Below are 24843 nucleotides of genomic sequence, written 5' to 3'. Positions count from 1 at the left end.
ATAATGGGGAGGATTTATCAGAGCTGTCCGAAAGCAGAACTGTTCTAGTTGCCTATGGCAACCAATCAGAGCTCAGCTTTCATTTTCCCACAGCTGTTTGTAAAAGTAAAGCTAAGCTCTGATTGGTTTCCATGGGCAACTGGACCAGTTTTACCTCAGACAATTTTGATATATGTACAGGATGGTGTTCAATCACTAATAGTGTTCTAGTAATAAATTACAGGCATAGTATGGAGAGTACCTAGTGGTAAACCATAGACCTAGTGTATAGAATGTCTACAATTAGATCTACTCCATATGTGCAAGGTATAGTAATATTATGCTATGGTATAGTATTGGTTTTAGACGAGGGAAAACGCTAAACATGTAATATTACTATACTTTGCACGGAAAGGTAGAGCTAATTGTAGGTAATCTATACACTAGGTCTATAGTTTACCACTAGGTACTCTCCATACTCTGCCTGGAATGTATTACTAGAACAGTATTAGTGATTTTACACCATCCTGTACATATGTCTGTGATTCTCTATACTATGTCTAACTTAAGGGGGTATTCCCATCTGGGCAATCACATTTAATTAAATTAATTTGCCATATGTAAATATTTCTTCAGTTGGATGTTATTGAAAAAATTTTCCTGTGTGAAGATAATTTCTCATAAATGTATTGATATGGTCCCTTAGATGCGAGATGTCTTCCTCGGATACAACCACCTCACACTCTGGCAGCGGTGGCCAGTCCTGCCTGACCACCTGGATTCAGCGATCACTACCACAGAATGGATGTGGGACATGCAGTAAACTCTGGGACATTTCATATACAAAAACTTTTTGTTTATTTGTGCAATCCCTCCAGCAGAGGTGGTCGTATCCAAAGGTCACAGTCTTGTTTCTAAGGGACCATATGACTACATTTATGAGAAATTATCATCCTAAAACTAAATTTTTTTTAATAACATCTAATTGAAGAAATGTTTATGATGGCAGATTTATGAAACTGGAAGTGAGTGCCCAGATGAGAATACGCCTTTAATACTAGAATTCCAATAGTGATTTTACACCATCCTTGTAGTACCCATGTCCCTTGGATGGATGTTGAGTCCCTACAGCACAGTCTGTTATTTCTGAATGTCTGTTCCAAATTTTTTAGTATGATATTGAATAAAATTATGATTTTTTTTTTTTTTAGAACTTTTTGTGGAATCCAGTTTTTTTCTATAGGGTTTTATACTACTATGCCAGTCATATGAAACAGTACAACATGGAGGATTATCAGTGTCAAATGACCATCTACTTAACTAATACTTAGTTTCCTCACATATATATGGCTAATGGGAATGTGCAAAAAGGGTGTGGCTTATTGCGAGAGAAGTGCTATAAGACAAAATGACTGACCGTTTTGTAGTATGTGTATGAGATAATGAATAAAAACATGCTTTCCATTCAGACTTTTTTGTATGCGGATCTTGTAAATGGCCTCTCTTATGGATTCTGTAATGTTGGAAATTTGATCGGTGTCTTTTGTATGAACTGTAGTTCTGTGTAGATATTATATTGATTATATTGCTTTTTTTTTTTTTTTTTTTTGCAAGATTTAATTTGAATTGTGGCTTTATTCTATGGGCTGGCAGTGGGGTGTTGGTTGTTAGAATTCACGTTGTCTTGGAACTGTAATTCTACAATCACTTTTTTCATTCATTCTGAGCCATCCCCCCCCCCCCCCCCAGGTTTGCATTGCATTTGTAAACGAAATACAAACACATTGGGGCTCATTTACTTACCCGGTCCATTCGTGATCCCGCGGCGCGTTGTCCGACGTTTATTCGGAGCTTGCCGGGATTCACTAAGGTCGTGCGCCCGATATCCACTAGGTGTCGCTGCTGCGCCGAGGTCCACCGGAATTCACCATCCTCTTCCTGGTGCATGTAAGTGCGTGTGAAGCGACACATTTTTAGTTTTTACATGCCACATTTTTTCCGTCGTGTTAAACCCGGCGCCGATGGAACACAATCCGTTCACGTGCGCCAAAACCTGGGGCGAAACAGCGCAAACCAGTAATTTCCGGGGAACCCGACGAAAATGAGCTATTCGGGCCCTTAGTAAATGAGCCCCAATGTGTCACTGTACCATGAGGCCAATGGCAAACCACCGGTTAAGATTTTCATATTGTTTTCTCAAATATGAATAAAGCAAAGAAACGCTTGAGTCTATATAATTGTACAAAAAGACATACAGTATCTAATTTAACCCCTTAAGGACGCAGGGTTTTTCTGCTCATTTCTCGCTCTCCAACTTCAAAAATCCATAACTTTTTCATTTTTACGTGTACAGACCTGTGTGAGGGCTTATTTTGTGCGTAACAAATTTTACTTTCCTGTAATGTTATTTATTTTAACATGCCGTGTACTGCGAAGCTGAAAAAAAATTCTGAATGTGAAAAAATTGTGGGCTCTTGTGGGCTCAGTTTTTACGACTTTCACTCTTCGCTCCAAATAACACGCCTACTTTATTCTTTGGTTCGGTGCGATCGCGGTGATACCAAATTTATATAGGTTTTATTGTGTTTTAATACATTTTCAAAAATTAAACGAATGTGTACAAAAAAGGAAAAAACATTTTTTGTCATCTTCTGAAGCTAATAACTTTTTCATACTTTGGCGCACGGGGCTGTTTGAGGTGTAATTTTTTGCGAAATGAGCCGACGCTTTCATTGCTACCATTTTGAGGTCTGTGCGACATTTTTATTTCATTTTTTATGTTATGTAAAAAGGTGTAAAAGTCGCATTTCGGACATTTGGGCGCCATTTCCCGTCTCGGAGGTCACCGCCAGCCGTAACCGTTTTTATATTTTGATAGATCGGGCATTTTGGGACGCGGCGATACCTAATGTGTCTGATTTTTACTGTTTATTATGTTTTATATCAGTTCTAGGGAAAGGGGGGTGATTTGAATTTTTAATATTTTATTAATTTTTTTTTATTTTTTTAAACTATTTCTTAGACCATCTAGGGTACATTAACCCTAGATGGTCAGATCGCTCCTACCATATACTGCAATACTTCTGTATTGCAATATATGGCATTTTTGCAGCACATTCATTACAATGAGCCACTGGCTCATTGTAACGAATCTGCATAAGCCATGTAGCCTCGTGTCAAAAGAAGAACCGAGGCTACCATGGCAACCGATCGCCGCCCCCCGATGACGTTCGGGGGCGCGGCGATCGTAATAAAGATGGCGGCGCCCGCAAGCACTGACCGCGGCTATTAGCGGTTGGGGTTTTCTGCAAAATGCAAAAACCCCCACCTTTGTATGAAGCGGACTCAGCCCGTGTGCCCTCTTCATACACTCCTTATACCTCTGCGCCGTAGAGCTACGGCGCAGAGCGTTAAGGGGTTAACCAATTATGGGTACACCCCCGTCCTGGCTTCTCTGCAGTCCTATTGACTTTGGACATATAAGATGTATATAAGATGGCGGCTGATGACTGGTTCAAGCTGCAGCATTTTTATTAAATTATTTTGACTACATTCCCTTCTAAAGAATGGCCGGACCATTATACAAACTCTTATACCTCTTGTATCACCTCCTTCATCCTCATAGCCTGTAAGCTCTCGCTCCTATTGTTCCATGTGACCATTATTACAGTAATGTCTTATTTTATTTGTATGGTGTTACAGAATTAGATGGCGCTATATAAATAAAGATTATTATTAATTATAATGTGACTCCCCCACTTATGGAATAATGAATATGATGCTCTGCCCATGAATCTGGCTTCTATAGTGATACACACACACACAAGCTCTTTCAATGTTGTGAGTTGGACTGATGCATATAGTGCCGATACTGTGTCCCTAGTTACATCCATCAGTCTTCTCACGTCATCAAACACCATATATGTCACAGCCGCTATTGAGTGCTGCCTGTAGGAGCTTTAACTACAATTGGAATGTTTGCTTTTGAAGTAAAGGATAATTGATAACTCAATTTAAAGAGATTTTTAAAGATAACACTTGTTCTGCAAAACTTTTCATAAAAGTAGAAGTGTGTACACTTTTTATGTACATCTTTGCAATGGAAAACCAAGCCACAGACCAACCATCCCTCACAATTATGTTCTGGCGCTTATAACTGAGACCATCAATTTACATGGTCCATAGCCTCGCATGGTCTACAGAGAATAGAAGCCATTCATAATTCTTAAAAAGGATCCTTTCACTGAAGTAAAGTATCGCTATGTCTGCCCTCAGGAGTAATACTCAGTGGAAAGTGTTTGAAGGTTTGTCCAGCATGTTTCCATGCCCATTTCATACCTTTTTGTCAGATTTTCTATTTTCAATGGGTTCATTGCAAGGATGTGAGCAGCAGCAAATCTAGAATTGAGAATCTATTGAACATATATCACCATATGCTGCCTATCTTTCTATTCACTGTAGACGTTCAATGTAAGAAATGAATGTTCTTGTTTTTCATAATGAAAAGTTTTATACAATTTTCCAACCTGCTTTCCGTATCAATTCCTTGTGGTTTTCTAGATCTCTGCTTGCTGTCATTACCTATAGAATGTTTACTTCCAGTGGATAAAACATCACACAGGTGCAGGGGTCATAATAACACACAGCCCTGATTACTCTGTGATAATAATGAGCTGTGCACCTGTGTGACATCACATGACCATGTACAGACTTCTATTCACTGTAAGTATACATAGAAGCCTCCTATAGGAGTCAACAAGCAGAGATCTAACAAAAAATGTGTGGAAATGATACAGAAAGTATACTAGAAAATTGACATTACAATCAATGACAATATTTGTGCAAACTGGACAACCTTTATAACCCCTTTCTGACCAGGCCTTAAAAGGCTTTAGTGACCAGAGCATTTCTAACAAATTTTCATAACTTCCTTTTTTGTTAGGGAGTTAAAGTTACAAAAACTGGAGAAATATATATATATAATTTTTTTGCAATCTATAGTGTGTATAAAATAGATATTCAGTTTACAAATTAAACTGAATGACCTTTATAAATTAATTCCTAAGTGTGTGACGGTCGTTTTCATATATAATGTGAAAATATTCATATATTAGTGTGAGGCAAATAGGGCGACTATGGTGATGTTTTTTGTACTGTAGTGTTTTGTTTTTTTTTAATTCTATTGGGGAATATAAATTTTTTAGAGTAGAGATATAATGGAGAAAGGGGCGCTCCTATGGTGTAGTAATTTTATGAAGGTGAAAATGGTAGTGAAACTACTAACCTTGTGGAGTTGTGCAATTGGGCACAACTCCTATAACCGCTTGGATCCATATGTGACTATGCACACGTCTGCGTCTTCCTGCTGCCACGCTCCCGGGACAGTTCTTTCTCCAGTGTGGAGAGCTGCTCCCAGAAATTGTAGGTCCGAAAAGAAGTGGGTGATGACCGTTTCACGGCGCTGGAAGACTCCTCAGGAAGTTTAAAATTTATTTATAAAAGACTAAACTCTTTAAAACAAAGTATATAAAATGAAATAAATAATCGGAACCACGCGTTTCGTGCTTTGACCAAGCACTTCGTCTGGTTCACGCTAAATGTGTTATTTATTTCATTTTATATACTTTGTTTTAAAGAGTTTAAGAGTCTTTTATAAATAAAATAAATTTTAAACTTCCTGAGGAGTCTTCCAGCACCGTGAAACGCTCATCAACCAATTTTTATTTTTCTTAATTGATTAATATCTAATGTGTGTGTGTTTTTTTTTTTTTTACTTTAAATATCCCCCATGAGGTCATAAAAGATCGCAGGGGGACATATATATATATATATATATATATATATCTATATATATATATATATCTTCTGTAAGGCCCATTTCTGCTCCCGTGATTATGTTGCTTTAGTCTAGAGACACTTCCTTCTAAAAGCAATTTTTTTAATGATTCTAATGAGTCAGAAGTGAGGGGGAGTGTTACCAGGACCCTTCAGTGCTCTGGCTTCATGGGCTGCTACATTCCCCCCCTTCTCCCTTAGCACTTCTCATTTCTCAATGTATGGTGATTGGCGCACACATGGTTAAAGGCTGAATTCCTTAAACTGGACCTTATAAAGGTTATTGGGGGTTGCGGGCCATGATACCTTGTCTGCTATGATAACTAGAACCTGGCATCTGCTTGGCAATCTCCTGTGATTCCGCAAATTTGACTTAATACTTTGCATAGTTATACAGTGGGTTACAAAAGTATTCATATCCTTAAACTTCATTCTTAAACATTTTTAAACAAATCAAAATATATTTTTTTAAATATTTCATGTAAAATGGCAACACAAATGAATCAAGTATTAGCGATGTGTGAAGGAAATGTGTGCTTCCAACTTTTTGCTAATTAAAAAACAGAAAAACGTGATGTACTCATGTATACACCTCCTGTACTCTGATACCCCTAAATAAAAATCTGTTCAATTGCCCTTGAGGGTGCGGACCCAATCTTCGTCCTTTTCTTAGAGCGTTTTTTAAATGCACCAAAAATGCATGCGATTTTGCATGTTTACCATGCAATGAATAAAAAACTGATTCAAACCTGCCAAATGCATGGTAAACATTAAAAAACACATGTGTTTTTAGTGTATTTGAAAACTGACCAAGAACGCTGCATGTGATTGCACCATCAAAGTTACCTAATTAAACATTTCATAGAGCACTTCTCAATCCATCATGGGTGAATGGAAGGTGCATGACACAACTGCTGGAGCCTCCTCAGTGGGAAAATCTGTCCACAGGACAAAATTTAGTCATGTATTCCAGGAAAAGCATTCCTCTCTGCAGTTTGCAAAAAGCATTTATGGTTCCATAGGAATCAAATGAAAGAAGGTGCCTCTGGTCAGATGAGACCAAAATTTTAAATTTTGCCAAACAATGTGTAGGGGGAGGGGGCGGGGGAGGGCAACATCTGAACAAACCATCCCCACCATGACATATGTTGTCACATTTACTAATATTAGTGCAAACTGCACTAAATGTGGCTTGCCTGTGTACACTCACCGGACACTTTATACGGTTCAGGCTGGTGGTGGTGGTGGTGTCATGGTGTGGGGAATATTTTCTTGGCACTCTTTGGGCCCCTTGGTACCAATTGAGCATCGTTGCAATGCCACAGCCTACCTGAGTATTGTTGCTGACCATGTCCATCCCTTTATGACCACAATGTACCCAACATCTGATGGCTACTTTCAGCAGGATAATGCGCCATGTCATAAAGCTGGAATCATCTCAGACTGGTTTCTTGAACATGACAATGAGTTCACTGTACTCAAATGGCCTCCACAGTTACCAGATCTCAATCCAATAGAGCATCTTTGGGATGTGGTGGAACGGGAGATTTGCATCATGGATGTGCAGCCGACAAATTTGCGGCAACTGTGTGATGCCATCATGTCAATATGGAGCAAAATCTCTGAGGAATGCTTCCAGCACCTTGTTAAATCTATGCCACTAAGAATTGAGGCAGTTCTGAAGGCAAAAGGGGGCCCAACCCGTTACTAGCATGGTGTACCTAATAAAGTGGCCGGTGAGTGTATAATGCAGGGTGCACCAGATTCATGATATCTGGCGCCTGTTCTTCATGAATCTGAGTGCACCACTTTTTTCTGGTCCATCTTTAACATGGGTTGTGAGACACACTACTGTCGGACTTGCATGTTAAATCTAGTACATGGTCTGACTAAGCACCAGAACACCCCCTAATTTGTGTTGCATGTTGCCTAGTACAGCTGCGCCACAAAACGGTTACGTGCGACACATTTGTGGTGTAGAAATTTCTTAAATACCTGTGCAAGCAGTTTACTCTAGAAAGAACGTGCAAAGTCCAACAGAAAACTGGCACAAAGCCCTTAGTAAATGTGCCCCATGGAGTTGGCAGCTTCATGCTGTGGCAATAATTTGCTTCAGCAGGGACTGGTTCTTAGAGTTGATGGAGAGATGGATTAAGCTAAATACAGGTCAATCCTGGAGTAAAACGTGTAATAGGCTACAAAGGGTTTGAAACGGTGGCTTAGGTTTACCTTCCTCTAAGACAACAGCCCTAAAGGCCAAGGCTACAATGAAATGGTTTTAATTAAAGGATGTTCAAGTATTAAGGTAAAAGTTCAGACCTAAATCCCACAACCTGCCATGACTTGAACATTGGTTGGAGAACATTTCAACAATCTGACTGAACTAGAGCTATTTTGCAAATAAGGATGGGAAGAAAATCCATCTTCTAGACATGCAAAGTTAGTGGAGACTTCCCCCAACAGGCTTGCATCTGTCATTGCCTGGAAGGGTGGTACTTGAAAGTACTGACTCCTTATCAAGCCAAACTTTTCGATTTCTTAATTTGCTAAAATTTGCAAAAGTGGGTATAATTTTTTTTTTCATTTCTCAAATGTTGCTCTGTCACATGAAATACCAATACCAATCGGTACATAAAATCTAAGCTAATATGTAATTGGTCATTATTTAAAATTTTGCTCCACCTAGCAGAAAAATGCTGTTGACATACAAAGTAATGAAGAGTTAAAATGCTACTGGCCCTTTAATCAGTCTATTGATTTCCTCCGCGTGGAGCAGACACAGGACAGATTACATGTCCTGCACATGCCTGGGCAGGTCATGTGATCACTACTATGTATGGCTGTAGTGGGTTGGTTGCAGTGCATCCAGTGTTGGGGTGAGGTGATGGCAGTTACACATCATTACTATGGTAACAGAGCAGGACAGTCTGTTACATCATCACATGGAGGAGGAGTTTCTGAGAACTAAAGGATCATGAGACTTGTAGTTTCCAGTGGCGGCCATCTTGGTGATAACTTTGAATACTTTACAGTGGCCATAAAATTTTGTGAATCATAAAATCAAACTATTTAAGCTCCATTTGTGACTAATGACATTGAGTTTTGTTGTATTCATTTATTTATATAATCATGGACTTTTGTCTTAGATGTTCATATTCAAAGAATACCCTAAAGATATACATACTTTTGCACCCCACTTTACATATGCACAATCCATGTTTGTACTTTTAATATGCAAAACTAAATTTGTCTCTTTATCTGTGCTACTTTTTAATTTTTAGTGGGACTTTGAAGATTTAGATCAGAACTGGAATACTGACTGTGCAAGTATCCAACCGAACGATAGCTCCGTCTTGAAATCTATCAACATCAATCCTGAACAGCAGTTCCCATCCACTATGAAGCCAAACTTCAAAAGCCTTGAGTCCACTGCAATCCATGAGAATGTACAGTCTGCAGACCTGCCAAAAATAGAACAGAAGTAAAGAAAATAGTTTTGTTGACTTTGCATCGGAAAAAGGATGTTTTGTCTCTATTCCCTCAATCAATCATTGACCTTTATAATGATTGTGTAGGTTTACCACACAGAATGGAGAATCCGGATTGTGGGATGTAAATGGATATATTAATTAGGAAGAAAATGCTATTATGCTCAGCAGTACTTGGCACCTCATGTCATTCATCAGCAGCAGTTTTTAAATTCCAGTGTGTGCCTCTTTTGGGAGAATTGTTATCCTATCACCATTCTACTTTTACAGTAAATTTTTTTTTTTTTTTTCTTTTACAATTTTTTCTTTTTCAGAATAGTTTTTTTGGGGATTGAAATTCACCTAAATTTCAATTGTGAATTCTAATTTAATTACTGTATTTGGTTCACTGAGCTTTCATTGTTGTAGTATTATGATGAACATATAAGACTTTGCTCACAGAACTTCCAAAACATTCTCTTTTCCTGTGCTGTAAATACCCAAAATTAATACTGGTGAATTTTCAGTGTTGGTCAAGATTTGTGGGTGCAGGTGTATATTGAGTAATAATAGTAGGTCTTCTCTCTTCAGCTTTTGTTCTTTGTGGTTTGGTCCCTTTGTGAGAAGTAACAGGGATTTTTATGATTCACAGCTGATGTGTTTTCAGTGAGTGCAGAGGTTCTGAACCATTTCAGCCACTGGAGCCAGAGCCAGGTATTGTCCTGGGTCCGGAGGCATCTGGTATGTAGAAATGGACCATCTTCCTGACAAGATGTGTTAAAAAAAATGTATGGTCTTTACGTGTACTGTGTAAAAAAATGTATGATTTCATGCACCTTATTTAGACCTGTTAAAACATGTTTTTGTTTTTTTCATTCTGCATAAAATGTGTTTAAAAGCAAATCTGGTTTATTAACTTCTACAACGTATGCTACATTGCTGTATATATTAACCCCAGGGCTGGGTGGCAGATGTCCAAGCCCTTAAAGGAGCGACAAAAAGGTGAATCATGATTCACATGGCCGCTCCACTATAAAGAGTGACATGGCCCAACTGCAGAGCTAGAAGGGCCTCGTCACGGGCTGACTGCAGCCCTGCACACTATGATGGCGTCGGAGCGCCAAGGTGGGTATCACTCCCACGCGCCGCACTAATTCACACTTTCTGTCGGCTGGCTAGAAGTGTGAATTGGCGCTGCCTAGGTGCAAGTACTTTTGGACTGCTGTAAGGGTTAACAATAGCAGCAGTGATAATCTCTGGTCTGTTGTTGTAACCACATTGGACCCGATGACAGAAGCAGCCAGTCGTGCCTGATGCCAAGCGCCACAGTCTTCTATTGCAGTGATCCGTGAGGGGTCCCACCACTGAGACTACCACTGATCAGCAAGTTAGGCCCAACCTGTGGACAGGGCCTAACTTGCTATGACTGGACAACTCCTTTAAGTTCTCTTGAGATTAACTTAACAGGAGCCGGCTCATCCTGATCTGTTTTGTGCTTCCATTGAAACGCATGTGATCAGCAACGAGCACCCAGTGTGACCAGTTTTTTTTTTTTTCCACAGGTTTTGGGACCCTTTGGATTTTACTACATTTAATAAAATGGTCAATTGGGGATCTGGGGAGTTTTCATTTCAATAAAATATATTTTCATATGTATGTGAGTTTTTTTTATTTTTACCAATGAGAAGACTTAGTAATATTTGCTATCTTATAGACGACCATTACTAAGGCTGGGGCTAAGTGCTAGATTAACCCCTTAGGGACGTGGCCCTTTTTTGCATTTTAATTTTTCACTCCCCACCTTCAAAAATCTGTAACTTTTTTATTTCTCCATGTAAAGAGCTCTGTTTGGGCTTGTTTTCTGAGTAACAAATTTCACTTCATAGTGATGGTATTTATTATTCCATGCCGGGTACTGGGAAGCGGGAAAAAAATTCAGATTGCAGTGAAAATGATGAAAAAACGCATTTGCGGCGTTTTCTTGTGGGCTTGGATTTTACAGGTTTCACTGAGCGCCCCAAATCACATGTCTATTTTATTCTTTGGTTCGGTACGATCACGAGGATACCAAATTTGTACAGATTTTATAATGTTTTCATACATTTAAAAAAATTAAAACCTTCTGTACAAAAAAAAAAATCTTCATTTTGCCATGTTCTGGCACTAATAACTTTTTCATACTTCAGTGCACGGAGCTGTGGGTGGTGTCATTTTTTTTGCGACTTTTGATGACGTTTTTAATGCTATCATTTTGAGGACTGTATGGGCTTTTGATCACTTTTTATAGAATTTTTTTATATTTTTCAAAATGGCAAAGTGACATTTTCGACTTTGGGCGCCAATTTCCGTTACGGGGTTAAGCGCCGGAAAAATTCTAATACATTTTGATAGATCGGACATTTTGGGACGCGATGATACCTAAAGTGTTTATGATTTTTACTGTTTATTTATATTTATATCAGTTCTAGGGAAAGGGGGGTGATTTAAACTTTTACTTTTTTTACTATTTTTTCATATTTTTATAAAAAAATTTTTAGCAATTGGACCCTGCAGGGTTAATGGTAAATACTATATACTGCAATACTACTGTATTGCAGTATATAGCAATTTTGCAATGATTTTTAATAGCCTTCCCTCTGCTGACTATTATAAATCATTGCACATGGCAAGCCTACGAGTTTCAATGAGACTCTAGGCTGCCATAGCAACCGATCGCCGCCCTCCAATGACATTCCAGGGGGCCGCAATCGTCCATCCAAGATGGCGACGCCCATATAACGGTATGTTATGTGCAGCGAACGGGTTCGACTGCGGCGCTTAACAGGTTAACTGCCGTGATCGGTGCCAGCACCGACCGCGGGTGTTGGCTTTATACAGCCGTTACCCGCTTTGTATGGAGAGAGCTCAGCTCGTGAGCTCTCTCCATAAAACCTTGCCGTGTGAGGATGATATAGTTCGTCCTCGGTCGGCAAGGTGTTAAAGAAGCACCAACCCGCAAATAATTACCCCAGCACCCACTGCCACCAGGGGTGTCGAGAAGAGCTGGATACCCGTAGGACCATCTACACTGATGGTCTGGCCTTGGGGTGGCAGCAGGCTGGTTTTTCTAGGACGGGAAGGTCCAATAACAGCTGCTCATCCATCCCTGGTACTGCTAAGCTGCTGCTGGTTGTATCTGACTGGAGAAGGAAAACTGGGAGGATCCCACACAGTTTTTTTTATTTAAAAAAAATATTATGTGCCCCCACTCCCATATATTTCTTCAATAAGATAACGAATATTACTAAGTCTTCATGATGTTAAAAATAAAACACAAATTAAACAATATTTTATTGAAATCAAAATTCCTCCAGACCCCTGATTGACCATTTTATTAAATGTAATGAAATCCTCTTGTTGAAAAATAATTCAAAGGGTCCCGAAACCTTTAAAATAAATATAAAACTATATAATAACTATATAATAAATAGAAAACATTAATATGCATAATAAAATTAAGAGAATAATGAAGCTACTTATTTTTCCTCCAATACTTACAGTGCTACCCAGGGTGATGGGTGCAGCAGCCTAGGTGAATGAAATGATAGGTGATTTTGCGCCCAAATCACCTATCATGAAATTAATTGTGTCTGTTTCTTTAAAGGACTTAGGGCCCCCATTCCCCCAGAAAAGTCCAATGAGCTGGAGGAGCTATAGTGGGTGCTCGGGGGATGGGGGGACTGTGACTATACTGGCTAATTATGGGGGCCCTGTGACTATATTGGCTATTGTTTGGGGCCTTGTGACTATATTGGCTAATGATGGGGACCCTGTGACTAAATTGGCTGATGGTGGGGGCACCTGTGACTAAACTGTCTACTTATAGGGACCCTGTGACTAAACTGGCTAATTATGGGGGCCCTGTGACTATACTGGCTAATTATGGGGGCACTCTGACATTATTAGCTAATGGTGGGGGCCCTGTGACTAAACTGGCTAATTGTGGGGGCCCTGTGACTATACTGGCTAATGGTGGGGCTTTGTAGCTATACTGGCTAATGGTGGGGCCGTGTGACTATACTGGGGATTGGGGTATGACTATATATAGGCGAATATTAAAATGTTGCCCCCATTCTGCAGTATCCCACTCCTGTTCCATTGTCGCACCCTGTTCAGTAAATGCTGAAAACTTTACTAACAATTAACATCAGGCAAGCTCACTGACACTGTGGGGCTTATTAGGGTCCTGTGGCCGCATTTCTGTCTGGTTTTCACCAGATTCATGGCCATATGTCTTCAACTCCGTGCAGCACATCTGCACCCGGCGTCCCTAAAAATACCACTGTCACAGTATAAAGTCTCCTGGATAACAACACTGTGCTTCTAAAAGAGATATACCCCTCAAGAAACAACAACTTAACTCACTCTTATAAAACATCCCTTAATTTTATATATATAATTTATTTTTTCTACTGGAATTCTAGCATTCACAGCACACCAATCAATATATACTCCTAATTGTATACAGGCCCCCCAAAATTTGGTTTACGTAATGCAAGTTAATTTATTGTATCCTATAACTAATATATCCCATTATGTTACATATGATTTTATATACAGTGCTACCCTGACCAATGTAAATATATAGCACTCCCTAATGAATATATACTGTATATATATATATATATATATATAATAATTTATTTTTATGAAGCTCTGCTCTCATATATTTAAAGGCCTCGTTATTCAGCCCCCAAATTATATAGTTTGACTATATACAGCCTCCCATATAGCCCTATAGATATGGTAGATTTCCCCACCCCAGTTTTATTAGATTTAGAAGCCCCCGATTCATTTATATATAGCCTCACATATAGGCACCCCCAGTTTATTTATATTATAAATAGATATATGTGTTTATCTTAGTTACATACAGACCCCCTTCTCAAAGTTTCAACAGTATCTGGCCCAATATGAATATATACAGCCACCCCTAGTATATCACTATCCGGACCCATATAAATGTATACAGAACCCCCTTCCCCCCAGTATAAACAGAATCCGGCCCCATATAAATATACACAGAACCGCCCAGGAAAAAAAGAATCTGGCCCCATATAAATATATACAGCCTCCCTCAGTATAAAAAGAATCTGGCCCCATATAAATATATACAGCTCCCTTCCCCCATGAAAAAAAGAATCTGGCCCCATATAGATATATACAGCCCACCCAGTATAAAAATAATTTAGCCCCAAAGAAAATATATACAGCCACCCCCCCCCCCCCTCCCCCCAGTATAAAAAGAATATGGCCCCTTATAAATACATAAAATTCCTCCCCCGGTATAAAAATAATCTGGCCCCATGTAAATATTTGCAGCCCCCTAGTATAAAACAAATCTGGCCCCATATAGATATATGTGTATATATATAGCCACATTTAATTAATAATTGTCCATGAAAAATTGTCGCCAAATTTTTCCACCTGAGGTGAGATTTTCATCTCGTCTCATGGCAGATATGGAGCTTGACAAGATGTAGGTTATATGCTGGAGCAGGAGGCATGCTATATACTGAAGGAAATCTTACTAGCTATATACTGTGGCAGGAGGCATGCTATATACTGGGGGCTGGCTGGCTAGCTATATACTGGTGGCAGGAGGCAAGCTAAATTCTGTGAAGAAGAACTTAACCCTATAATAACCCTTATTTTTATCAGTGTTCTATTTTTACCATAAAAATTAACCCTTTGGAAAAATATTTTACAGACAAAACAAGCCCTCATATGGCCATATCAGATAGAAAAAGCAAAAAGTTATAACTGTTTAAAGTTGAGCATGGAAAAAACAGGAAAAATTTGTCTTTTAGGCAATTTTAGTCTGTGTCCTCAGTGTCGAACTCAAATACCTAGAGCCCACCAGTGATTTGGTTCGGAGGTCCCACGTACTGCTACATGGAAATATTACATGTGCATTGTAAGGCGGCGTTCACACAATTCATTTGCATTGCCTTTTGAAACACATTGCAAACGCAGTGGGCAAAACGCATCCCAAAAATAACGCTGATGTGCTTTGAATTGCGTTTTTTCCCATTGTGTTTGCAATCTGTTTTAAAACCCACCGGGGACTAGCAACAATGGAATCCCAGGTACCGGAGTGGCTGTAGTTGCTGCCTAGTGCCAGAATATGTCACGGTGGCTTGGTCCAAAAGAGCAGGCCTAGTCCATGCTGTCATAGCCAGCAGGGAGAGGGAGACTGCAATGTGGATAAGGGGTCCCCATAGGGCACTCCCGGTGTGTATGTGGTGACTGACCCCTGGGCAAATGGTGAATGGGAGGCCCATGATGTAAGTGGCAGGATATGGATCACTCTTGGCAACAGGAATCTTTGCAAAACTCACTTTCTTTAATGGCTGTCACAGTCCACACAGCAGCTGGTAACAGGCTGATAAAGGTCCTTCCTGTAGTCACACACAAGGCTTTGGATTGGTTGGCTGTGTCAATGCTTGCGCTGTAGAGAAGGAATGTAGGAGTACCTCAGCCTTGGTCCAGTGGTCAGAAGGCTTAAAGTCTATCTCTGTAGTAGTAACAGAGATTAATCTATCTGAAAGAATAGACCAAGAGGCAAAGACACTGATCCAGAGCCTTGGAATGAATCCCTACGAGATACCAACCAATCACAGCCTGTGATTCTGCAAGAAAAATTAGAAATGTTTCATCGTAGCACAAATATCACATGTTAACCCTTCAGTGGCATGCATGAACTACTGCAAGAGTCAACATTACATTTGAGCAGTAGATAGTAGCAAAAGATAGCTATAGTAAGGATTACTTGTCCAACCAAGGGAACTCCAGCCTTAAAAGTGCTAGAAGTTTATAGGTAACATGGGAGAGCTGGCCAGATCCTCTCCAGTTGACCACGAAACTAACCGGAACTTAATTTAGCGATGACCTGTCCTGCGGGAAATTACACATACACACACAGGGCCAGATCTATTAAACTTTCTGTCTGACTTTGCACTAGAAAGAGTGTCTTTGGAGCTTGCACATGTTAGGAAGCGTTTGTGCCAGTTTTGTGTCATGGCTGCACTGTTGCAGCGACAAGACAAGATGTGCAAGAAAAGATGTGCTGGGGGCGCCAGATAATTATAGACTGTGCACCAGCATTCAATAATCTGCTGCACCCTGCAAACTTAGTACAATGTGCCTCACTGTTGATAAATCTGGGGATGAATCTGATTTTGATGCACATTTTAAGTGTGTAAGGAGTATCTTCTCCATAAATGCATGTATGTTTAAACCTAAATCATCAAGCTCAGTAAGAAGCAGCATATGTTTGTTGTTAAAAAAAAATTGTTCCTACTTATTGGATGCTAGCATTTAGGTATAAACACATCTGTATTCAGGAATAGTAGCTTAAATGCTTTTCAAAATGCCATTCAAGGGCATCATGTGAGAATAGCCTTAGGGTTCTGCATTATGTAGTCCCTCTTATAAAAAGCAATCTGTGCCTCCCCAAGCTCCCCCTCATATTGTAGACCCCTTCACATTGGGGGCAATTGGGGGTAGGGTCATCCCTGGTGCTGCTGTGTGTGGCAAGTCTGAGGGTAGAGATATTTATCAGGGGTAACCATGACCCCTACATACAGCACCTCTTCCGGCTTGATGTGTGCGCAATGAGGAAGAAAGGCCAGCAGCACTCCAAAAGTACTTCACTCCATTAGTGGTTAACTGTATTCATCAGTGATGTGATGCAAAGTTTCGATCCACAGGTTTTTCTCAAGCATGAGCAAAGACCTGTGGGTTGCAACATTGCAAGATATCACTGTTGAATAACGTTGACCACCAATAGATTGAACTAATTTTGGAGTTTTGCTGGCCTAAATTTCTTATTGTATTATCTAGTATTCTGGCAACTGGGATCTTTTGGCCACGTACACCCATCTACCTGTAAGTTTAGAGGGGCAAACCCTGTGATGCATGCAGTGAGCTGCAGAAAATATCCATACATTAAGTTATGTGCCTTGACCTCTTAGTGGCTGCACAGGAGCCACTAAGACACAGGATGTGGAAATTTTCCAGTCCCAAAACATTCACACACAATCCACTCCTTCCCCTAGTGCGCTCCCACACTATGAAACCTCTTATAATAATGACCTTTTCAAGTTCAGCCCCTCTTCCTCTGCTCCCTTCACAAGGGCTCAGAAGCCGGCAGACACAGTGATCTCCTCATGTCATGTCTGCAGACTTCAGAGCCGCTGAGAACATAGCCAGAGGCTGAATGGTGGAGCTGGACAGATAATAAATACAAGACTGTATAGCATATATTATATGCAGAATCATTATTATAATATATAATAATTATATATTAATAACTGTTTCTATAGAAATAATTAAATATTTAAATAATTCATTTCTTTGTATAGAACCCTTTATGTGACATTTTACATCCATTGTTAGAAATAAAAGACACAACACAGAATAGAAAGTTAAATAATGTGACATTTATTTAAAAAATATATTTTTTAATGTAATTGGTTGTTACCTCCCATCACTCACAGAGAGGGTACAGCGGCGCTCAGGACAGGAAAAACCCCCTGTGGAGGAAACCTGCAGGGAAACCATGGCCGCTGTACTGCCCTTCCTCTGGGCATACTAAGGGAGGTAACGCTATAACATTTCTGTATGGACCTACCTACAGTGACTGCATGTGGCTACCTACAGTGATGTGCTGAATGTTATGTGCTGTGAGGTGGTTTCTGGGCCTTACCAATGGACAGATGGCTTCATCCATGTTGCATTTCTGGTCATCTCCTCCATGATAATCTCGCAGCTGTCATCTAACATCCTGGCAGAGGTAGGTATGGATGATGTTTCAGGCTTCCTTGCAGACTTCCTGCTTGCATAGCTGAAGTTAGATGATGACACAGGGGGAGCCATAGCTGGTAGACTCTGTAATCTTCCCTTGGGTGCTGGAACAGCTGGGCGCGGGTAGGTTGTTCATGTTGGTCTTTCTCTTCTCCATGCCCAATGTGTGGGGTCCTCGGCCATTATCTGGTGACAGGTGTCCAGGTCTACCCAAGCTTTGAAGCCAATTTTCTTGAGCAGCAGGTTGCGGTAATGAAGAAAATGTTCAATCTCCAGAAACCAGAATCCTTCCAAGGCCCAGAAGAGGATCTCTGTGCGAATGTCTGAGTCTTGCTCTTCAAACTGACTGGCCAGGTAGAGTGCTGGGAAGAAGTAGTTCCTGTAGTGCATAGTGGGAAGTCTTGCTCTTCTGAAATACTCGCAGGCAGTGGCTAGGTGGTACTTGTCTGAAGAGGTCCTGCCGCTGTCACTGGAAAGGAAGGCTGTGATGTATTCATCCTCCAGGAGGCTGAGGAAGGCTGCCATCTCTTCCTGCTGCGGTGCCAGGTCTATCTTCCTCTGTTTGGGGGCAGGTTCCTGGTTTTCTGGTGGTGAAGTCTCCTGCCTCTTCCTCTTTAGGTCTTTTCTTCTGTCTTCATTCGATGTGGCCGCCATCTTTTCGTCCTGCTGTGCCAGGTCTATCTTCCTGCTCTTGGGGGCAGGCTCCAGGGGATCTGCTGGTGAAGTCTCCCGTCTCTTTGTCTTCATGTCTTTACTCAACGTCGGCGATAGATCTTCTGTGTAAATCCGGGTTTTGGCTAAAATAAAGCAATTCCAAGCGGTCTGGGTGCAGTAGCGGGAGCCTGTCTTATCACTCTGAGAGCTTTCACTGACTGGCACCAACCGACGTTTTTTTCCCTGCATTGAAGTGATGTCCTGCAATCCTATTGGCTGCTGAGTGTGGCACCTGCCACAGTAACTGACACAGCAGCAAGTCTTACTGGGAAAACACTCTCATTTAATGTCATGTTATATATATTGTACTATCATATACACCCAGTGTTGTTTGGGTTCATAATTGACACTTAGAAAAACAGTGTTATAATAGCATGGCCAGATACTGGATAGGACTCATTTATTAATACTGTGTAAAAAACTGGGCACATAGCATCTACTCAGAGCTCAGCTTACATTCCTGGAAATTAAAGGGTTTATATACAACAGTTCCCCTGAGAAAAATACATTTAAATTATTATATTTGTCTCTATTGGGCGGTGTACGTTGAACTATACAGCTGTTGCTTCTCTTCTGCACACAGTAAGTAACCAATCACAGCTCAGCTTTTATTATTCAAGCTGCTGTATTAAACTGAAAGCTGTGCTGTGATTGGTTTGTTTGGCTAACAGACAGATTTTCTGTGGATGGGATTCAGACAGAGAAGCAGTCACTTAGTTATGCTATTGTGTATCCAGATGTAGAATGGTTGTGTGTCACAGAGATCAATGACAGGTGACAAATTAATGAAAGTCATTGTGGTACTGGGGAATTGACACCCAGAGCTGCCATTACAAATTTTGGGACCCCAGACTGACAAGATTTGTGTCTCCGCCTCTTCCCCATGAATTTCAGTTTCCCAACTTATACTATTACAATACATTACATACATAAGTTCCTTATAAATTTATTCTCCTATATATGTTCTGCTGGAATGAATAATGAGTACAGCACCCCAATTTATTATATATTTTAATCTAAAGGGATATATTTTGGAATATTGTGTGTTTTGCCTTTTTACATTTACATTGTTATTATTATTAAACATATGTTGCTACTAACAAACGATTATGCATTTGGTGTTCTTCCTGAAGCCATGTTCACATGTTGCGCATGAAATGTGTTTGGAAGTGTAATTCAGTGCTCTAAGGGTGCATTCATGGCGTTTAACGCATGCATTTATAAATAGAGATGAGCGAACACTAAAATGCTCGGGTACTCGTTATTCGAGACGAACTTTTCCCGATGCTCGAGTGCTCGTCTCGAATAACGAACCCCATTGAAGTCAATGGGAGACTCGAGCATTTTTCAAGGGGACCAAGGCTCTGCACAGGGAAGCTTGGCCAAACACCTGGGAACCTCAGAAAAGGATGGAAACACCACGGAAATGGACAGGAAACAGCAGGGGCAGCATGCATGGATGCCTCTGAGGCTGCCTAATCGCACCATTATGCCAAAATTATGGGCAACAGCATGGCCATGACAGAGTGACAGAATGAAGCTAGATAGCATCTAAAACATCCAATAATTGACCCTGACACTATAGGGGACGGCATGCAGAGGCAGCGGCAGCAGGCTAGAGAGTGGCATGGCGACATACCCTAATTGGACTCAGGCTTCAAACCAATGGGTGGCAGAGAGGAACCAAAGGAGGTGAGCAAGAAGCGCTCAAATAATATCGGTACATGATAAAAGTTTGCCAGTATATTTTGTGGATTACACAGCAGGGTGGCGACAAAGTTAACATGGAAGCCATGAAAACAACCCAAAATTCTGCCTGACACAGCTCGTTTGATAAGGGGACCATGTATGGAGGCAGTGAACTAGTAGTAGATTAAAGGTGCTGCAGTTAAAACTATGTTAGTTGGATCTTGGCATGGAGCTGGCGCTCCGCTGCCAGGCGAGCTTTCGCCAATCCAAGCCCCTGTCTATAGGCTACTCCCCAAACAGCACTTCTAAGAACCTTTTGTATAAGATCAAGTATAGTAGCGTTCTTATAAGTTTAGGATATGGCGGGTGAGGGGAATGTAAACAGATGCGCAAGAAGCGCTGAAATAATATCCCTAAATGGTAAAAGTTTGCAAGTATATTTTGTGGATTACACAGCAGGGTGGCGACAAAGTTAACAACTTTGATGTGGAATGCCCTGTAATAGCTCTTGGGCGGTGTGCCTTTTATCGCCTAGGCTCAGCAGTTTCAGCACCGCCTGCTGTCGCTTAGCGACGGCACTGCTGCTGTGCCTAGAGCTACCGACTGATGGCGCCATGCCCACGGATGGTAATTCGGAGGAGGAGGAGGTGGAGGAGGGGTGGGAGGAGGTATAGTAGGCCTTTGAGACCTGGACCGAGGTAGGCCCCGCAATTCTCTGCGTCGGCAGTATATGACCAGCCCCAGGGTCAGACTCGGTCCCAGCCTGCACCAAGTTAAGTGTAGTAGCGTTCTTATAAGTTTGGGATATGGCGGGTGAGGGGAATGTAAACAGATGCGCAAGAAGCGCATGATACGCATGGAGCTGGCGTTCCGCTGCCAGGCGAGCTTTCGCCAATCCAAGCCCCTGTCTCTAGGCTACTCCCCAAACAGCACTTCTAAGAACCTTTTGTATAAGATCAAGTGTAGTAGCGTTCTTATAAGTTTAGGATATGCCGGGTGAGGGGAATGTAAACAGATGCGCAAGAAGCGCTGAAATAATATCCCTAAATGGTAAAAGTTTGCCAGTATATTTTGTGGATAACACAGCAGGGTGGCGACAAAGTTAACAACTTTGATGTGGAATCCATGAAAACAACCCAAATTTCTGCCTGACACACCTCGTTTGATAAAGGGACGATGTATGGAGGCAGCTATATGGACGACTTTTGGAGGTAGCAATGGAGACAACGTGTGGAGGCTGCTATGGAGACAATTTAATTTGGATAGTGCCTGTATGTGGCAGTCCCAAACATTTTTCAAACCAGAGGAGCAGGTAGGTGGCCCTCCAGTAAAATGGGATAGATTGAGTGCCTGTATGTGGCAGTCCCAAAAATGTTTCAAACCAGAGGAGCAGGTAGGTGGCCCTCCAGTAAAATGGAATAGATTGAGTGCCTGTATGTGGCAGTCCCAAAAATTCTTCAAACCAGAGGAGCAGGTAGGTGGCCCTCCAGTAAAATGGAATAGATTGAGTGCCTGTATGTGGCAGTCCCAAAAATTGTTCAAACCAGAGGAGCAGGTAGGTGGCCCTGCAGTAAAATGGAATAGATTGAGTGCCTGTATGTGGCAGTCCCAAAAATTGTTCAAACCAGAGGAGCAGGTAGGTGGCCCTGCAGTAAAATGGAATAGATTGAGTGCCTGTATGTGGCAGTCCCAAAAATGTTTCAAACCAGAGGAGCAGGTAGGTGGCCCTCCAGTAAAATGGAATAGATTGAGTGCCTGTATGTGGCAGTCCCAAAAATTGTTCAAACCAGAGGAGCAGGTAGGTGGCCCTGCAGTAAAATGGAATAGATTGAGTGCCTGTATGTGGCAGTCCCAAAAATGTTTCAAACCAGAGGAGCAGGTAGGTGGCCCTCCAGTAAAATGGAATAGATTGAGTGCCTGTATGTGGCAGTCCCAAAAATTGTTCAAACCAGAGGAGCAGGTAGGTGGCCCTGCAGTAAAATGGAATAGATTGAGTGCCTGTATGTGGCAGTCCCAAAAATGTTTCAAACCAGAGGAGCAGGTAGGTGGCCCTCCAGTAAAATGGAATAGATTGAGTGCCTGTATGTGGCAGTCCCAAAAATTTTTTAAAACAGAGGACCGGGTAGGTGGCCCTCCAGAAAAATGGAATAGATTGAGTGCCTGTATGTGGCACTCACAAAAATTGTTTCAAACAGAGGACCGGGTAGGTGGCCCTCCAGAAAAATTAAATGCATGAAGTACTATAGCAAGAGCCAGTGGGCCCTGTCAAAAAATAGCCATTTTCCTCTGCTTTACTGTACAAAGAGGAGGAGAAGGAGGAAAATGAGGAGGAGGAGGAGGAGTGGATCAATTATTCAGGTTGAGCTTCCTTCACCTGGTGGAGATTGGAAATTCTGAGAAATCCAGCCTTTATTCATTTTAATAAGCGTCAGCCTGTCAGCGCTGTCAGTCGACAGGCGTGTACGCTTATCGGTGATGATGCCACCAGCTGCACTGAAAACCCGCTCGGACAAGACGCTAGCGGCAGGGCAGGCAAGAACCTCCAAGGCGTACAGCGCCAGTTCGTGCCACATGTCCAGCTTTGAAACCCAGTAGTTGTAGGGAGCTGTGTGATCATTTAGGACGATGGTATGGTCAGCTACGTACTCCCTCACCATCTTTCTGTAAAGATCAGCCCTACTCTGCCGAGACTGGGGACAGGTGACAGTGTCTTGCTGGGGTGACATAAAGCTGGCAAAAGCCTTGTAAAGCGTACCCTTGCCAGTGCTGGACAAGCTGCCTGCTCGCCTACTCTCCCTCGCTACTTGTCCCGCAGAACTACGCACTCTGCCGCTAGCGCTGTCAGAAGGGAAATACTGTTTCAGCTTGTGCACCAGGGCCTGCTGGTATTCATGCATTCTCACACTCCTTTCCTCTCCAGGGATGAGAGTGGGAAGATTTTGCTTGTACCGTGGGTCCAGGAGAGTGAACACCCAGTAATCGGTGCTGGAATAAATTCTTTGAACGCGAGGGTCACGGGATAGGCAGCCTAGCATGAAATCTGCCATATGCGCCAGAGTACCAACGCGTAAGAATTCACTCCCCTCACTGGCCTGACTGTCCATTTCCTCCTCCTCCAACTCCTCCAACTCCTCTTCTTCTGCCCATACACGCTGAACAGTGAAGGACTCAACAATGGTCCCCTCTTGTGTCTCGCCAACATTCTCCTCCTCTTCCTCCTCATCCTCCTCCACCTCCACCTCCTCCGATATGCGCTGAGAAACAGACCTCAGGGTGCTTTGGCTATCAACAAGGGAATATTCTTCCCCCGTCTCTTGTGACGAGCGCAAAGCTTCCGACTTCATGCTGACCAGAGAGTTTTTCAACAGGCCAAGCAGCGGGATGGTGAGGCTGATGATGGCGGCATCGCCACTGACCATCTGTGTTGACTCCTCAAAGTTACTCAGCACCTGACAGATATCAGACATCCACGTCCACTCCTCATTGTAGACTTGAGGAAGCTGACTGACCTGACTACCAGTTCTGGTGGAAGTTGACATCTGGCAGTCTACAATCGCTCTGCGCTGCTGGTAAACTCTGGATAACATGGTCAGTGTTGAATTCCACCTCGTGGGCACGTCGCACAACAGTCGGTGAGCGGGCAGTTGGAGGCGGCGCTGCGCTGCCCTGAGAGTGGCAGCATCTGGGCTGGACTTCCTGAAATGCGCACAGATGCGGCGCACCTTCGTGAGCAAATCAGACAGATTGGGGTATGTCTTGAGGAAACGCTGCACTATCAGATTTAACACATGGGCCAGGCATGGCACATGTGTCAGTCTGCCGAGTTGCAGAGCCGCCACCAGGTTACGGCCGTTGTCACACACAACCATTCCCGGCTTGAGGTTCAGCGGTGCCAGCCACAGATCAGTCTGCGCCGTGATGCCCTGTAATAGCTCTTGGGCGGTGTGCCTTTTGTCGCCTAGGCTCAGCAGTTTGAGCACCGCCTGCTGTCGCTTAGCGACGGCACTGCTGCTGTGCCTAGAGCTACCGACTGATGGCGCCGTGCCCACGGATGGTAGTTCGGAGGAGGAGGTGGAGGAGGGGTGGGAGGAGGAGGAGGCATAGTAGGCCTGAAACACCTGGACCGAGGTAGGCCCCGCAATCCTCGGCGTCGGCAGTATATGAGCAGCCCCAGGGTCAGACTCGGTCCCAGCCTCCACCAAGTTAACCCAATGTGCCGTCAGCGATATATAGTGGCCCTGCCCGGCAGCACTCGTCCACGTGTCCGTGGTCAGGTGGACCTTGTCAGAAACGGCGTTGGTCAGGGCACGGA

At 42.2% G+C, this 24843-nt stretch overlaps 2 protein-coding genes across 5 annotated transcripts in view; one reads left to right on the top strand and one right to left on the bottom strand.

Annotated features, from left to right (window-relative positions):
- TMEM44 (transmembrane protein 44) overlaps positions 1-10852 on the top strand; it is a 32127-nt gene extending 21275 nt beyond the window's left edge. Inside the window, exon 10 of one of the 4 annotated variants that reach the window (XM_072142642.1) lies at positions 9096-10852. In XM_072142642.1, coding sequence (XP_071998743.1) covers positions 9096-9299 — 204 coding nt within the window. In that variant the 3' untranslated portion in view covers positions 9300-10852. The remainder of the gene's footprint in view (positions 1-9095) is intronic. The other 3 variants (XM_072142643.1, XM_072142644.1, XM_072142641.1) reach the window with 3 other exon arrangements.
- Positions 10853-17744: 6892 nt separating this feature from the next.
- On the bottom strand, positions 17745-19046 carry LOC140120591 (uncharacterized). Its single transcript, XM_072139570.1, has one exon. It carries the CDS (start codon positions 19029-19031, stop codon positions 18261-18263), a length of 771 nt encoding a protein of 256 aa, XP_071995671.1. The 5' UTR covers positions 19032-19046; the 3' UTR covers positions 17745-18260.
- Positions 19047-24843: the final 5797 nt, after the last annotated feature.

The sequence above is a fragment of the Engystomops pustulosus genome, chromosome 3, assembly GCF_040894005.1.
Source record: "Engystomops pustulosus chromosome 3, aEngPut4.maternal, whole genome shotgun sequence".
NCBI lineage: Eukaryota > Metazoa > Chordata > Amphibia > Anura > Leptodactylidae > Engystomops > Engystomops pustulosus.
This window is presented reverse-complemented; position numbering and strand designations above follow the sequence as displayed.

Bases quoted from the DNA above. Each gene is read 5' to 3' on its own strand.
- LOC140120591 (XM_072139570.1), bottom strand. From the start codon at position 19,031: ATGCAGGGAAAAAAACGTCGGTTGGTGCCAGTCAGTGAAAGCTCTCAG.